Genomic DNA, 15,911 nt, shown 5'->3' with positions numbered 1-15,911 from the left:
ATCAGAGATCCCTCATGATATCCTGAGTTCACATCCTGAAAATTTTCTCCTTTTTTTTCTCCAAAAAGTCTTTATACCAAAACTTAACTTAGGGGAAATGCATTAGCACCTAAGGGATATTTAATAATTAACCCTTCATTTGTGGCCTCTTCTCTCTGTATAAGAAGTTCTCAGTCTGTGGGTCATGATATCCTGCATATCATATATTTACATTACTATCTATAACAGTAGCAAATTTACAGTTATAAAGTAACAATGAAATAATTTTACGGTTGGGAATAACCGCAGCATGAGGAACTGTATTAACAGCGGGGGGGGGGGTGTCTTAGCATTTTGAAGGTTGAGAGCCGCTGCTCTTAGTTTATTTGAAAATCCAGGTCAGTTTGTGATGACAGAGGTTAATGAATAAAGATTGTTGAGCAGGGTATGGCATCTGGCAGAATCCAGAGATAAAGATAGTAATGGCCTGAGCTGTAGCTGCTGTTTTCCACCCCTTTCCCTGCCGTTCCCTCGTGCTCCGTAAGCATGGTAAAGATACTGTAAACAGTGAGTTCATCCCTGCAGTTGGACTCTAGCTTCCCATGATGCAGTGTGACTTAATGAACAAGGATTAGGGTTGACATTGCAGATCAATAAAGAACTTTCAGGAAGGATTCATCCTCTGGGATCGTAAGCTGCCTTGTTATTATAGAACACTTTCCATTTCTCGTATTTTAAAAATGCTTTTACTATTTAGGCTTGGAAAATGATGTGTCCTCTGAAATTAGAAGTGGTTTTTTGTTGATGGGTAACCATAAGAATTATTTCCATAGTTCTTTATAGAGAGAATTGTCAGGAAACTGACACAGTTTTGGGAAAGAGAAAAAAGAAATGAAAAGATGTCAATTATTTAGGGATGACCTACAAAAGAGGTTGTCTTAGTCGGTGAATAGCTATTGCTGTGATCAAAGCAACTTGAGGAAGGGTTTATTCAGCTTATGCTTCCACATCACAGTTCATCATCAAAGGACGTCAACACAGGAACTCAAGCAGGGCAAGAACCTGGAGGAAGGAGCTGATGCAGAGGCATGGAAGAGTGCTACTTAGTGGCTTGCTCATCATGGCTTGCTCAGCCTGGTTTCTTATAGACCCCAGGGCCACCAGCCGAGGGATAGCACCACCCACAATAGACTAGGCCCCCCTCATTTATCACTGATTAAGAAAATACACAGGCTTGCCTACAGCCTGATCTTATGGAAGCATGTTTTTAATTGAAGTTACCTCCTCATAGATGATATTAACTTGTATCAAGATACCCGGTAAGAAATATGGTTCATTTCACAATTATTTTAAATAGCATCTTCAATCCACAAGACACTGTACTTTATATGATAAAAAGTATGAAGTATCACTATCAGCAAGGAACTTGTAATCTCTCTGGAGATTCAGGTCCAGAGGCAGTTCTTGAGCAGATGGTTAGAAGTGGTAATTATTAGAAGAAAGGAAGACCCCAGGCATACAAGATATGATTGCAGAGAAGTAATACAATAAAAACAAGAGAAAGGTTCAGAAACGTCATGAAACGTGATTAGGGGAGTGGTGTGGATGATACTTACAGAAAACCTTGTAAAGAGTAGCCTGGGAAAGAAAGGAAGATGAGTAGAGCCATTCCTATCCCTGCATCGCTCACAGATGATGCAGATGACTGATGTGGGATTCCCCTCTGTATGCTATGAATGTGTTTTATTACCATTAAAGAAACTGTTTCTGCCAATGGCTTAGTAGAGCCAAACAATGTTGTAATTAATATAGTTTCTGTTTCCTTATTCGGGTCTGGGCAGTCGGTAAGGTTTAGGCGGAAGCCATCTTTCTCATCCAGCAGCTACGTGACATCTCTTTGACTCCGCCCATTCTCCTCTCTCTCTCTCTCTCTCTCTCTCTCTCTCTCTCTTTCTCTCTCTCTCTCTCTCTCTCTCTCTCTCTCTCTCTCTCTCTCTCTCTGTCGCTGTTTTGATTTCCTGCCTGGCTTTACTCTGCTAAGCCATTGGCTGAAAAAGCTTCTTTATTAACCAATGGTAATAAAATATATTCACAGCATACAAAGGGGAATCCCACGTCGGGTAACTGTCTCATTTGTTCTATATTTTTGCTGTTTGCTTGTTTGATAAGTCAAAGTCTCATGGTGCCCTTTAGACTACCCTTGGGCTCACTCCTGCCACCTCACCCTACCTAGTGTGTAATGACAGATATACCACCATGCCTCTATTGCTTGCCAGTCTGTAACTTTGGTAGTCCATGGACGTGAATAATATTATATGCAACAAGAGTTTTTGGTTGACCTCAAATATATATGTAACGAAGAGAAAACTAGACATAGAATTCATCATTCAATTTCTGACATCAAAAAAACTGGATCATCTTTTATTTTTATTCTTTCACCAAAATAAACATCTATCACCATTTATATAAGAATTCCATGGCCCAGCTCCACCAGTCCCTCACATGGAAAGCATGTGAACTAAGCTGTACAGCATGGCTGTTGTGGAATATTATTTAAAGATGTGTTACATTCTTTTATGCTATGGAATATCTGTTTAATAATGCAAAGATGGGTTGTATTCTTTTATGTTGCTTTTGTTTAACTCTGTAAAGCTGTGTTACTTTGCCTGTCTAAAACACCTGATTGGTCTAATAAAGAGCTGAACGGTCAGTGGCTAGGCAGGAGAGAGAAAAGGCAGAGCTGCCAGGCAGAGAAATAAACAGGAGAAGGAGGGAAGAGCTAGAAAAAAAAGAGAAAGAGAAGAGGACGTTAGGAGCCAGCTACCCAGCCACAGAGTAAGAAGGAAAGAAAGACATACAGAATAAAGAAAGATAAAAGTCCAGAGGCAAAAAGTCTTCTGTATTTATTTGGGAGCTGGGTAGTGGTCCCGCAAAGAGTTAAAATAAACCAAAACCAAACAACTACACATGATCTCTGCCTGTGCCTCTCATTTCCACCTTTCATCGGTGAGTCACAGAGAGCTGTGTCCCTACATTTACAGCATTGAAAATCTCCTGCCCTAAACATTTCCATTCTCCTGTCAACAAACTGCTCTTGGCCAAAGGTGAATGTTTTGTATTCTTTTAAGAATTATCAAGCCTTTAATCTCAGCACTCTGAGGTAGAGGCAGGCAGATGTCTCTGAGTTCAAGCCTAGCCTGGTCTACAGAGTGAGTTCCAGAGCATTCAGGGTTATGTGGAGACCCTGTCTCAAAATGGTGGTGGTGATAAATGATCCTACTCCAGGCAATTACTGCAGTACGGGAGGTAGTATCACCTGTCTGTGTAGTCTGGAGTGTATAATCTGGAGACCCCAGGAAATGAATTCTAACTACTACATAGTTTTTTGGAATGGGGATGGGGGTAAGTGTTCTCCTTAAAAAGCACTTAAAAATCTAGTGGGAGCTAATCTTATAGTTTAGTTTTAGACTCTCCTTCTTGTAAATAACATAGGTTGCCTATGCCTATTGGAGGAAGTACCTTGAGGATCTGCCAGTATTGAATTTCTCTCATTTGCATATCAGAGGGTGAGGTGCTGACAGTCACTGTTTACCAACGTGTCCAGTCATCCTGTGTGCACATACCACGGGGGACTAAGGATGGCTGCAGTCAGAACATAGTAACCAGGAAGCTAAGGCAGATAGCTTACAACAGAGGGAAATTTGTTTCTGTCAGCTGCTAATGTGTTTGCTGTTTATCCCAGTGGATCCCCTTGTAGATCTTTTTGCTATCAAAACAACGTAAGTCCTGCGGTTTATGTTTAACTGGGTTTGCTAGGACAGTGAATACAATGTAATTCAGGTGTCGTAGAACCCAGTACCAGTGATTCGATTCGTTATGCTCAAGTGTCAACAGTGTGGGTACCCATTATGAAGAGTGATACTCAAAGGAAGTTAGAGTGACTTTCAAAGATGGTGTGACAGGGACTTGTCAAAACTGGGCTAGTCTCCCATTCCAAATCATGTTCTTTTCTACCATTTTATTTTCAAAATATTTTCTAGAACTTGCTATGATACATTGAAAACTCCCAGTCTGTTCCTGATTGTGAGTGGTCAGCACTTATTTTTTCCTTTTGTGTTTTACATTGTACAGACTGTGCCATTTTAGAGATGTTAGGTATTGAGTCCTTGTCAGTAAATATGGTCTATAAGAGCAAATTGTGTTTTAATTTAGCCACATTAAACTGATTAGTTGTAATATATACATAACCAAAACAGTTTGAGTGATTGTTTCTGATAATTCTCTCTCTCTCTCTCTCTCTCTCTCTCTCTCTCTTTCACACACACACACACACACACACACGAAGAGAAATAGAGAGAAAGAGAGAGAGAAAATATGAAAAGGAGGAAAAACTAAGATTAACACCTTGATGTTTCTTTAATAAAATGTAATAAATGCAGCAATTTTTCAAGGAAAATTAAGAAAAATAAATATTTGGGCAATTTAAAGTTATTCCATATCACAAATTTTATAAGGAAGAGTACTCGGGAGTGATTAGAGATTTATAGCTAGTTTTAAAGATGCTTTAAAATACTTTATGAGTTTTATGCAACTTGGAATGGATGACTATTAAAGTGCTATGTAAACTGTGCTCACACTTAATAATCAAGGTCCTTTGTGTTGAGTTTTTAAAACCTGCAGACCTCTGTAGCTGGGGAACTCTGCTGTGCTCACTGCATGTGCACAAGGCCTGGGCTATGTGTTTTGAAAGGAAGGGCACACTAGCGTCGCTCTTGGGAGGCAGAAGAGGGAGACTATAAAGAATGTTGTCATTCACGTTGCCAAAGCCGTACCTCACCTCTATAGAAAGTGAAATGCCGTCTAAGTGAGTCTCTTTCCTACTTTTATGCAGGGATACTCTCCTAACAAAACTTGGTTTCAGAAGTAATTTAACTTTGAAAAGATTGTAATTGCTTTCAGATTTCCTTCTGTTCTCAGAATTGGTCATTGTAAACTCCACCAAGGGCTCAGAAACTCTTACTTAGGAATGAAGGTCTTTTTATTATGATAGACGTCAAGAGTTCTCAAATGTTTGTGGGCATAAGAATTTCCTAACGAGTGTAGCAGATTCGTGGGACTCATTCCCAAGATTTTGGTTCTGTAAACAATGCATTTAACAACTGGTGTTTAACATGCTGATGTGGGGTTGATTTCTAAGAGTCACCTTTGTTAGGCTGGCTAGCTAAAGGATCAGGACCCTTTTGACTGCAGACTGCCAAACAAGGGAGCCATTTTAAAGATTTACATGTCAATCTTAACTCTGAGAGTTCCCAGGAGTACAATTTTAACTCTGCATTAGCAACTTAAATACTTAAAGAATTGGTGTTTCTTGAGGTCTCTAGCATGAGACAAATATTTATCAAAAGCAAAACAAGCTGTCATTTCCTTGAATTATCAGATGACCCAAACCGAGAGAGACTTAACATTGTTTCAGGACTAAGAAATTAAAGCTAAAAGTGTTATGGAAAGTTTCATAATCCGTTGGAATGATTGGGATGTTTTCCTTGTGTTCCTAATGGTGTGATCTTTAAGTCTATTTTTAATACAGAATAATGTAGTAAAGCTTTTTGAAATGCCAGAATCCAAGTATACTAAAACAATTTACCACAGAAATTTTAATAACTGTTTTAATTTAGCTCCTATGTCTAAGGTCTTTATTATCCTAGTGTGTGATTTGTGCACTCTAAAGTTCATCCTGTGCCGTGTAAGGTTGAAGTTTTAACCTATGCATTTGTGCCATGGGCATCACGTGGAAGATAAGGAACTGTAATTACCCACGACTTTCTTATTGTCACTTTAAAGTCAGTCCTACCCTTTGCCAACTGCTGGCAAGCACTGATCTGTTTTCCTTCTCTGCATTTTGCCGTTCCTGAATGCCAGATGTGGGGAACCTTACGGTGCAGATGTGAGTGCTACTTCTCTTTGAAGTTTATCCATAGTGTATGCCCGGCCTCTTGCTGAGTAGGAGTCCATCGAAAGGGGTGCAGTAGAGTTTTACATACTGGCCAGCTGAGACGCATTTAGGATGTGCTGCATTTTACCTCTTTAAAGTTAAACCATTAATATAAGACAGTGTTTTGTATGAACAATAGTTTTCATTTTTATCAAATAAGGATACCATAGTGAGATATTGGGTTGTTAAGCGCGAGAGCGTGTGAGTGTGTGTGTGTGTGTGTGTGTGTGTGTGTGAGAGAGAGAGAGAGAGAGAGAGAGAGAGAGAGAGAGAGAGAGAGAGAGAGAGAGAGGTGGGGGTGGGGAAGAGACAGAGGGAGGGAGAGAGGGAGAAGGAGAGAGAGAATAGAGAGAATATGTGAGCTGCAGAGGCTAGGGAAATGACTCTGGAGAAGGTCACTTGGTGTGCAAGCATAGGCTCTGATGCTAACTCTCAATTGGGCAAGATGAGTGTTGGCCACACAGGTGCCTTTAACTCCAGTTGTGTGGGGAGAAGAGACAGGATAATCACTGAGGTTGGCTAGATGCCCACCTAGCTCCAGGTTCAGTGAGAGACCTTGTCACGGAGGAGGAAGGGAAAGAGGGAGGAAGGGAGGAAGAGAAGAGAAGAGAAGAGAAGAGAAGAGAAGAGAAGAGAAGAGAAGAGAAGAGAAGAGAAGAGAAGAGAAGAGAGAGGTCATTCTTCTCTGGTCTCAGGGAGTGTGCACACAGGCCTGTGCATCTAAATTCACACGGACATATAATATAACATGCAGAGAGAGAGAAGAGATTGCAAGTTGCTTTCCAAACCTGCCATACCTTTCTGTGCTTGCCCACAGTATATAGGTGTCCTATGCTATCATTACCACTGAATATTATTGTTGTTGGTTTTGTTTTATTTATTTTTATTTATTTATTAAAGATTTCTGCCTCCTCCCCGCCACCGCCTCCCATTTCCCTCCCCCTTCCCCGATCAAATCCCCCTCCCTCGTCAGCCCAAAGAGCCATCAGGGTTCCCTGCCCTGTGGGAAGTCCAAGGACCACCCACCTCCATCCAGGTCTAGTAAGGTGAGCATCCAAACTGCCTAGGCTCCCACAAAGCCAGTACATGCAGTAGGATCAAAAACCCATTGCCATTGTTCTTGAGTTCTCAGTAGTCCTCATTGTCCGCTATGTTCGGCTAGTCTGGTTTTATCCCAGGCTTTTCCAGACCCAGGCCAGCTGGCTTTGATGAGTTCCTGATAGAACATCCCCATTGTCGCAGTGTGTGGGTGCACCCCTTACGGTCCTGAGTTCCTTGCTCGTGCTCTCTCTCCTTCTGCTCCTGATTTGGACCTTGAGATTTCTGTCCGGTGCTCCAATGTGGGTCTCTGTCTCCTTTCCTCTCCTGATGAAGGTTAATATTCAGGAGGATGCCTATATGTTTTTCTTTGGGTTCTCCTTCTTATTTAGCTTCTCTAGGATCACTAATTATAGGCTCAATGTCCTTTATTTATGGCTAGAAACCAAATATGAGTGAGTACATCCCATGTTCCTCTTTTGGGGTCTGGCTTACCTCACTCAGGATAGTGTTTTCTATTTCCATCCATTTGTATGCAAACTTCAAGAAGTACTTGTTTTTTACTGCTGAGTAGTACTCTAATATGTATATATTCCATACTTTCTTCATCCATTCTTCCATTGAAGGGCATCTAGGTTGTTTCCAGGTTCTGGCTATTACAAACAATGCTGCTATGAACATAGTTGAGCATATACTTTTGTTGTATGATAGGGCATCTCTTGGGTATATTCCCAAGAGTGGTATTGCTGGGTCCAGGGGTAGGTTGTTCTCGAATTTCCTGAGAAACAGCCACACTGCTTTCCAAAGTGGTTGCACAAGTTTGCATTCCCACCAGCAATGGGTGAGTGTACCCCTTTCTCCACAACCTCTCCAGCAAAGGCTATCCTTGGTGTTTTTGATTTTAGCCATTCTGACAGATTTAAGATGGTATCTTAAAGTTGTCTTGATTTGCATTTCCCTGATCGCTAAGGAAGTTGAGCATGACCTTAAGTGTCTTTTGGCCATTTGAACCTCTTCTGTTGAGAATTCTCTGTTCAGCTCAGTGCCATTTTATAATTGGGTTGATTAGCCTTTTACGGTCTAGTTTCTTGAGTTCTTTATATATTTTGGAGATCAGACCTTTGTCAGTTGCGGGGTTGGTGAAGATCTTCTCCCAGTTAGTGGGTTGCCTTTTTGTTTTAGTGACAGTGTCCTTTGCTTTACAGAAGCTTCTCAGTCTCAGGAGGTCCCATTTATTTAATGAGGCCCTTAATGTTTGTGCTGCTGGGGTTATACGTAGGAAGTGGTCTCCTGTGCCCATGTGCTGTAGAGTACTTCCCACTTTCTCTTCTATCAGGTTCAGTGTGTTCGGACTGATATTGAGGTCTTTAATCCATTTGGACTTGAGTTTTGTGCATGGTGATAGATATGGATCTATTTTCATTCTTCTACAGGTTGACATCCAGTTTTGCCAGCACAATTTGTTGAAGATGCTCTTTTTCCATTGTATACTTTTAGCTCCTTTATTGAATATCAGGTGTTCATAGGTTTGTGGGTTAAAGTCAGGGTCTTCTATTCGATTCCATTGGTCGATTTCTCTGTTTTTATGCCAATACCAAGCTGTTTTCAATACTGTAATAGAGTTTGAAGTCAGGGATGGTAATGCCTCCAGACGATCCTTTATTGTATAAGATTGTTTTGGCTATCCTGGGTTTTTTGTTTTTCCATATAAAGTTGATTATTGTCTTCTCGAGATCTGTGAAGAATTTTGATGGGATTTTGATGGGGATTGCATTGAATCTATAGATTGCTTTTGGTAGAATTGCCATTTTTACTGTGTTGATCCTCCCAATCCAAGAGTAAGGGAGGTCCTTCCATTTTCTGGTGTCCTCTTCAATTTCTTTCTTCAAAGACTTAAAGTTCTTGTCAAAGAGATCTTTAACTTCCTTGGTCAGAGTTACCCCAAGATATTTTCTGCTATTTGTGGCTATCGTGAAAGGTGATGCTTCTCTGATTTCCCTCTCTGTTTCCTTATCCTTAGTGTATAGGAAGGCAACTGATTTTTTGGAGTTGATCTTGTTTCTTGCCACATTACTAAAGGTGTTTATCAGCTGTAGGAGTTCTTTGGTAGAGTTTTTGGGGTCGCTTATGTATACTATCATATCATCTGCAAATAACGAAAGCTTAACTTCTTCCTTTCCAATACGAATCCCCTTGATCCCCTTATGTTGTCTTATTGCTATTGCTAGAACTTCAAGCACTATATTGAAGAGGTATGGCGAGAGTGGACATCCTTGTCGTGTTCCTGATTTTAGTGGGATGGCTTTTAGTTTTTCTTCGTTTAATTTAATGTTAGCTTTCGGCTTGCTGTAAATAGCTTTTATTATATTTAGGTATGACCCTTGTATCCCTAATCTCTCCAAGACCTTTATCATAAAGGGGTGTTGAATTTTGTCAAATGCTTTTTCAGCATCTAATGATATGATCATATGGTTTTTTTTCTTTCAGTTTATTTATATGGTAGATTACATTGATACATTTGCGTATGTTGAACCAGCCCTGCATCTCTAGGATGAAGCCTACTTGATCATAATGGATAATTTTTCTAATGTGTTCTTGAATTCGGTTTGCCAGTATTTTATTGCGAATTTTTGCGTCGATATTCATGAGTGAGCTAGGCCTGTAATTCTCTTTCTTGGTTGGGTATTTGTGTGGTTTTGGTATCAGGGTAACTGTAGCTTCATAAAAGGAGTTTGGCAATGATTCTTCTGTTTCTATATTGTGAAATACATTAAGGAGTTTAGGTATTAGCTCTTCTTGGAAGTTCTGGTAGAATTCTGCATTGTAACCATCTGGTCCTGGGCTTTTTTTGGAAGGGAGATTTTTGATAACAGTTTCTAGTTCTTCGCGACTAACAGGTCTATTTAGATCGTTCACCTGGTCTTGGTTTAGCTTTGGTATATGGTACTTATTTTAAAAAAATGTCCATTTCTTTTGCATTTTCCAGTTTTGTGGCATACAGGCTTTTGTAGTAAGGTCAAATGATTCTCTGAATTTCCTCTGTGTCTGTGGTTATGTCCCCCTTTTCATTTCTGATCTTATTTATTTGCGGGTTCTCTCTGTGTTGTTTAATTAGTTTGGATAGGGGTTTGTCTATCTTGTTGATTTTCTCCAAGAACCAACTTTTGTTTCATTGATTCTTTGGACTGTTTTCTGTGTTTCTATTTTGTTGATTTCCGCCCTCAGTTTGATTATTTCCAGTCTTCTACTCCTCCTGGGCGTGTCTGCTTCTTTTTTTTTCTAGAGCTTTCAGGTGTGCTGTTAAGTCCCCAATGTATGCTTTCCCCGTTTTCTTTAAGTGGGCACTTAGTGCTATGAACTTTCCTCTTAGCACTGCTTTCATCATGTCCCATAGGTTTGAGTATGTTGTCTCTTTATTTTCATTAAATTCTAGGAAGACTTTAGTTTCTTTCTTAATTTCTTCCTTGACCCAGGTGTGGTTCAGTAGTTGACTGTTCAGTTTCCATGAGTTTGTCGGCTTTCTGGGGGTAGCATTGTTGTTGCCTTCTAACTTTAATCCGTGGTGATCTGATAAGATACAGGTGGACACTGATATTTTTTTGTATCTGGAGGTTTCCTTTGTTTCCATGTATGTGCTCAATTTTCAAGAAGGTTCCATGAGCTGCAGAGAAGAAGGTATATTCTTTCCTATTTGGGTGGATGTTCTATAGATGTCTGTTAAGTCCATTTGCTTCATTACCTCCAATCATTCTCTTAATTCTCTATTAGGTTTCTGTCTGATTGACCTGTCCATTGGAGAGAGAGGTTTGATGTCTGCCTTGAGTTCTAGTAATATTTCTTTTACATAAGTGGGTGCTTTTATATTAGGGGCGTAGATATTCAGGATTGAGACGTCATCCTGATGAATTGTTCCTGTTATGAGTATAAAGTGTCCATCTCGGTCTCTTCTGATTGATTTTAGTTTGAAGTCAGTTTTATTAGAAATTAGTATGGCCACACCTGCTTTTTTCTTAGGACCATTTGCTTGAAACACCTTTTCCCAACCCTTTACTCTGAGTAGATGCCTGTCTTTGTGGTTGAGATGTGTTTCTTGCAAACAGCAGAATTTTGGATCCTGTTTTCATATCCAATCTCTTAGCCTGTGCCTTTTTATAGGTGAATTGAGACCATTAATATTAAGTGATATTAATGACCAGTGGTTGTTTACTCCGGTTATTCTTAATGTTTCTGGTAGTAGAGTTTGTGTGTCTCCCTTCTTTGAGATGTGCTGGTGAAGGGTCGCTAGATGCCTGAGTTATTGTAGGCAGTATTGGGGATGTTGGATTCCTTTGGTTGCGATTTTCTTTCTATTACTTTCTGTAGTGCTGGATTTGTGGCTACGTATTGTTTAAATTTGTTCTTATCCTGGAATGTCTTGTTTTCTCCATTGATAGTGAACAATAGCTTGGCTGGGTATAGTAATTTGGGTTTGCATCCTTGGTCTCTTAGTTTCTGCAGTACCTCTATCCAGGACCTTCTGGCTTTTATGGTTTCCATAGAGAAGTCAGGTGTAAGTCTGATCGGTTTACCTTTATAAGTTACTTGCCCTTTTTCCTTTGCAGCTCTTAATATTCTTTCTTTAACCTGTATATTTTGTGTTTTGATTATTATATGGCGAGGGATGTTTTTCTTTGATCCAGTCTGTTTGGTGTTCTGTATGCTTCTTGAATATTCAAAGTAATATCTTTATGTTGGGAAAGTTTTCTTCCATAATTTTGTTAAAAATAATTTCTGGGCCTTTGAGCTGTGACTCTTCTCCTTCTTCTATTCCTATTATTCTTAGGTTTGTCCCATATTTCCTGAATGTTTTGTGATGAGAATTTGTTGGCTTTGCTGTTTTCTTTGATCAGTGCGTTTATTTTCTCTATGGTGTCCTCAGAATCTGAGATTCTTTCTTCTATCTCTTGTATTCTATTGATTATGCTTGTTTCTGTAAACTCTGCTCGTTGACCTAGATTTCCCATATCCAGCTGGTCCTCAGTTTGTGTTTTCTTGCTTCCATTTCAGTTTTCAATTCTTGAAATGTTTCCATTACCTGTTTTATCGTTTTTTCTTGGTTTCCCAGGGTATCATGTACGTATTTACTCATTTCTTCGAACTTTTTGTTATACTTCCCATCCATTTCTATAAGGGCGTTTTTTACATGTTGTTTAAGGGACTCTATTGCTTTCATAAAGTCAGTTTTTTCCACTTCTTCTATATTAGGGTGTTCCAGTCTTTCTGTTGTAAGATCGTTGGGTTCTGGTGTTTTCATGTTGTTTTTCAGATTATTGGGTGAATTCTTGCCTTGGTGCCTGCCCATCTCCTCCTATCGCTGCTATCTAAGGGGTCTTTTAAAACTGGATCAGGTTTCCCTGCTGGCCAGGGGCTCCTCTTACAAAATGCCCTCACTCTGTTTTCTGGCTCCTGCGAGGGCCAAGATCCCTCTCACCCCTCAGAAGGGTCTTCAGGAACAGGACCAGGCTCCCCGTTTGCCAGGGACCTCTCCAACAAAAGGCCTACCTCTTTGATTTAATTGTAGTGGGGCGATCTGCTCTCAGTGTTGTGCGCTGGTCCCCATCGCCTGCGTCTGCCGCTGTGCCTGTCCCCACCGCCTGCGTCTCTGCGCAGGTCCGCGCCAGTCCCCCATTAAGTTCATTTTATGTTGGCCAAGTACCCTGTGCATGGGAGCTGCCCTGGATGTGGTTGATGCAGCCACTGTAGGTGTTTGGTTTAGTTCTGTACATTGGGTTTATAGCATTTTTGTTAATTACTTTATTCTTTTTGTGGATTGTATATTATATATTGTTTTTTGCATGTAGATATTATTTTAATAAGTTTTTAATGACACTTAAAAACCTTAAGGAGGTGGACAACCAGCAGGTGTGAGTTGTGGTCCAGAAATACTGTTACTTGAAGTGGTGTAAGTGTCTGTGCTTGACATTAGGGACCAGGGAGACATACCATCAGCGAAGTGCTTGCTGTGTCAGTGTGAGTACCTGAGTTGAGTCACCGGAGCCCATATGAAAGCCAGGTGCCAAGCCGTGCTGTGAGCTTATGATCCCCAGTGTTGGGAAGCGGAGACAGGCAGGTCTACATGGTAAACTCCGAGGCAGTTAGACTCTGTCTCAAAGAACAAGGTGATGATATCTGAGAGATGATACCTCAGGTTGCCCTCTGGCCTCTACACACATGTGCACGCAAGCGCACACGCTCACACAGAAGATAAACATCTGAGCTTTAAGTCGACCTTTCAACTTTTGGACTTTTAACCATACATAGCCACAGCTTTTTACCACATCAAGATCCTAAGTAGTAAAAATCTGTATTAATTTTCCCTTTCTCTTTCAGTGTTAAATGTTTACAGAAGACAGTAAAGGACTCTTACCACATAATATGTAGACCATGTGCCTGTGAGCTTGAAGTTTGCGCAAAATGTGGAAAGAAAGAAGACATTGTTATTCCGTGAGTGTTTCCTTTTACATTGGGGTTTGTGTTTAGTCATCATCCATGAGCTTTCTCTAGGCAACACCAACTCAGTTTAAAGTTGTGTGTCTGCCATTAATAGAAGCACTTTTCTTCATAGCAGGAAAAGGGTCACAGTTTCATCAAACTTTTCTATTAGAGTATAAGATGACATTTGTATGTTTAAGAACATCAACTCTTCAGCCTTGCGCTTCATACTCATCTGAAGAATGACTTTTTCAGAGCAGTCCTCCCTGGTGACCTCCTCACTCACCCGGAGCCCACTCTTCTCACAGCAGCCTTGGAAGTGCTGACTCGAGCTAAGCTGTCTTTAGAAGAGGCTCTTCTCTGCTTTTCTGTAGGCTCCTGATAGGAAGAAACAAGGAGAGGCTTTTTTAACCCCCACCATTAAATAATGAAAGCCTGGGTAATAATTATAAACTTTTCTTCTTTTTCTTCTATTTAGGTTTAATAAAGAACCAGAAAATTCAGCAAATACTGAAAATCAAGGTTCTAACTGTAGAAGAAGCTGCAGAGGGGAGGAAGACAGTGACGAGGATTTTGACGCTGACGCTGACTCGGATGGGGAGGATGGGGACTCTTAGGTGGCCTGACAGCACCGAGGTGACTGCAGAGGGCTCGGCAGACACAGAGACATCCGGTGTGGGGGTCCGAAAAGGCTGTCCAAAACAGGCAGAGCTGATGCATGAGCAGTATAAATTATTTATACATTTGAATAACAGAAACTTTCAGGTTTTCACAATAAAACTTGAGCTGCATATACAGAATATGTATGGAAACTTCCTATGGCCTGTTGTACAATCTATGGGAATTGTTTAGAAAAGCATATTATCTAATGTCAGATTATCCCGTGTTGAGAACTGCTGGTTGTGTAGAACTATCTCTTGGAAAATTAAGATGATTAACTCATAGTGAGTACATTTTTGTAATCTGACCTCACGTGTGTAACTTTCTTAGCAAAAGCCCCCTTGTATCTTACAAAGCAAAACCATTTATTTTTATACACAAACACACATATAAAATCAGGTGTAGTGATTTTCCTTCAAAAATATTTTTATATATGCCATTCCATTGTTTTTACCTTTTCCAGTTTGGAAATAAATACTCAGAAAAAATTGTGTGGAGTATATAGTTAATAACTGGAAAGGAAACTAACCTTCATACTCGATGGAGATACTCGCATTGCCAGACGCTCCGGTGATGCTCTTCCATGTAAGCTATTACATTGCTCTGAGTTCTCACTTTGCTGCCAGCGGTTCTACTTGTGGGCAGTGTAGGTTAGCTTTGTGTGATTGCTGAAGTGTGAGTTCTTATACTTAAAATCCTAAAGCTATAGAAAGGTGGTGAGGCAATATAATGAACTTTTTCATACTCTCTTCATCGATTCTCAACTTTAATGTTTTATTATGTTTTCTTTGTGTCTTAATCTCCACATATGTGTATATGACATGTATGTATGTGTATATATGTGCGTATATATTTTCTGAACCATTGAAATAAATGTGAAACCCTGGCTTTAGACTTGTGTGTATGGCTTTTTTATTGTTCTAAAATTTGGAAATTGATCCATGTTCTTATAAAAGCTATGATTTGCTCATCTTACATTATTGTACATTGCTTTGATGTTGAGGTTTATGGGTTTGACTGGTTTTCCTGATGCACACAATACCCATATAAAATGAAGCAGGATTAGAAATTATTGAAGATATTTTAATTTAGGCTTAAACTCAAAGCTCAAGAGATACTTTAAGAGTATCATACTCAAGAGTATGAGTGTGGGCTTCTTAAAAAAAAAAAAGAGGACAGAAAGCTGGGTGTAACCAAGTGTGAATATGGGCTCGAGGAAGAGTGGGCAGTTACCCGTCTTGGAGTTAGCCATATGTACTCATGGGTTACATCTCAAGTTTCCTAAGTGTATTAGTTACTTTAAGTTGCTGTGATAAAATACCATGGCCTAAACAACTTATAGAAGAGTTTATTTGGATGTCTAGGTCCAAGGAGATAGAGTTCATTGTAGTGGGGAGACATGGTAGCACACAGGCATGGCAGCCACCACTGGAAATGGAGCCAGCTTTTCAGTTCTCATAGCCTGTTCCCAGTGACACACTCCTCCATCAAAATCATGCCTCCAACGGGGGACCAACGGTTCAAATATCCAAGTCTCTGTTCTCATTCAAACCACTACAGTGTTTAAAAAAATCCTCTCTCTCGGTGAGATGACTCTGCCATGAATGGAATCATGACCTGATCATGTAAAAGCTGAAGCCACTGCATAAGATAAAGGACTTAGTGCGTGCCCGTCCTATATAGTTCTTGGTGAAACTCCTAGAAAATGACAGATTTGTGGCTAGGAAGGACAAAGGCCTGGGACAGTTGTTGTGTTGGAATCCTTGCTCTG

At 40.1% G+C, this 15,911-nt stretch overlaps 1 protein-coding gene across 2 annotated transcripts in view; it reads left to right on the top strand.

Annotated features, from left to right (window-relative positions):
* C5H9orf85 (chromosome 5 C9orf85 homolog) overlaps nt 1-15,032 on the top strand; it is a 53,121-nt gene extending 38,089 nt beyond the window's left edge. For both annotated transcript variants that reach the window (XM_075973673.1, XM_075973672.1), the window contains exons 3-4: nt 13,379-13,492; nt 13,959-15,032. In XM_075973673.1, coding sequence (XP_075829788.1) covers nt 13,379-13,492; nt 13,959-14,097 — 253 coding nt within the window. In that variant the 3' untranslated portion in view covers nt 14,098-15,032. The remainder of the gene's footprint in view (nt 1-13,378; nt 13,493-13,958) is intronic.
* The last annotated feature ends 879 nt before the right edge of the window (nt 15,033-15,911 follow it).

This window comes from Microtus pennsylvanicus, chromosome 5 (genome assembly GCF_037038515.1).
Source record: "Microtus pennsylvanicus isolate mMicPen1 chromosome 5, mMicPen1.hap1, whole genome shotgun sequence".
Taxonomy (NCBI): domain Eukaryota; kingdom Metazoa; phylum Chordata; class Mammalia; order Rodentia; family Cricetidae; genus Microtus; species Microtus pennsylvanicus.
The sequence above is the reverse complement of the archived record's forward strand: the minus strand, read 5'-3'. Positions and strand labels throughout refer to the sequence as shown.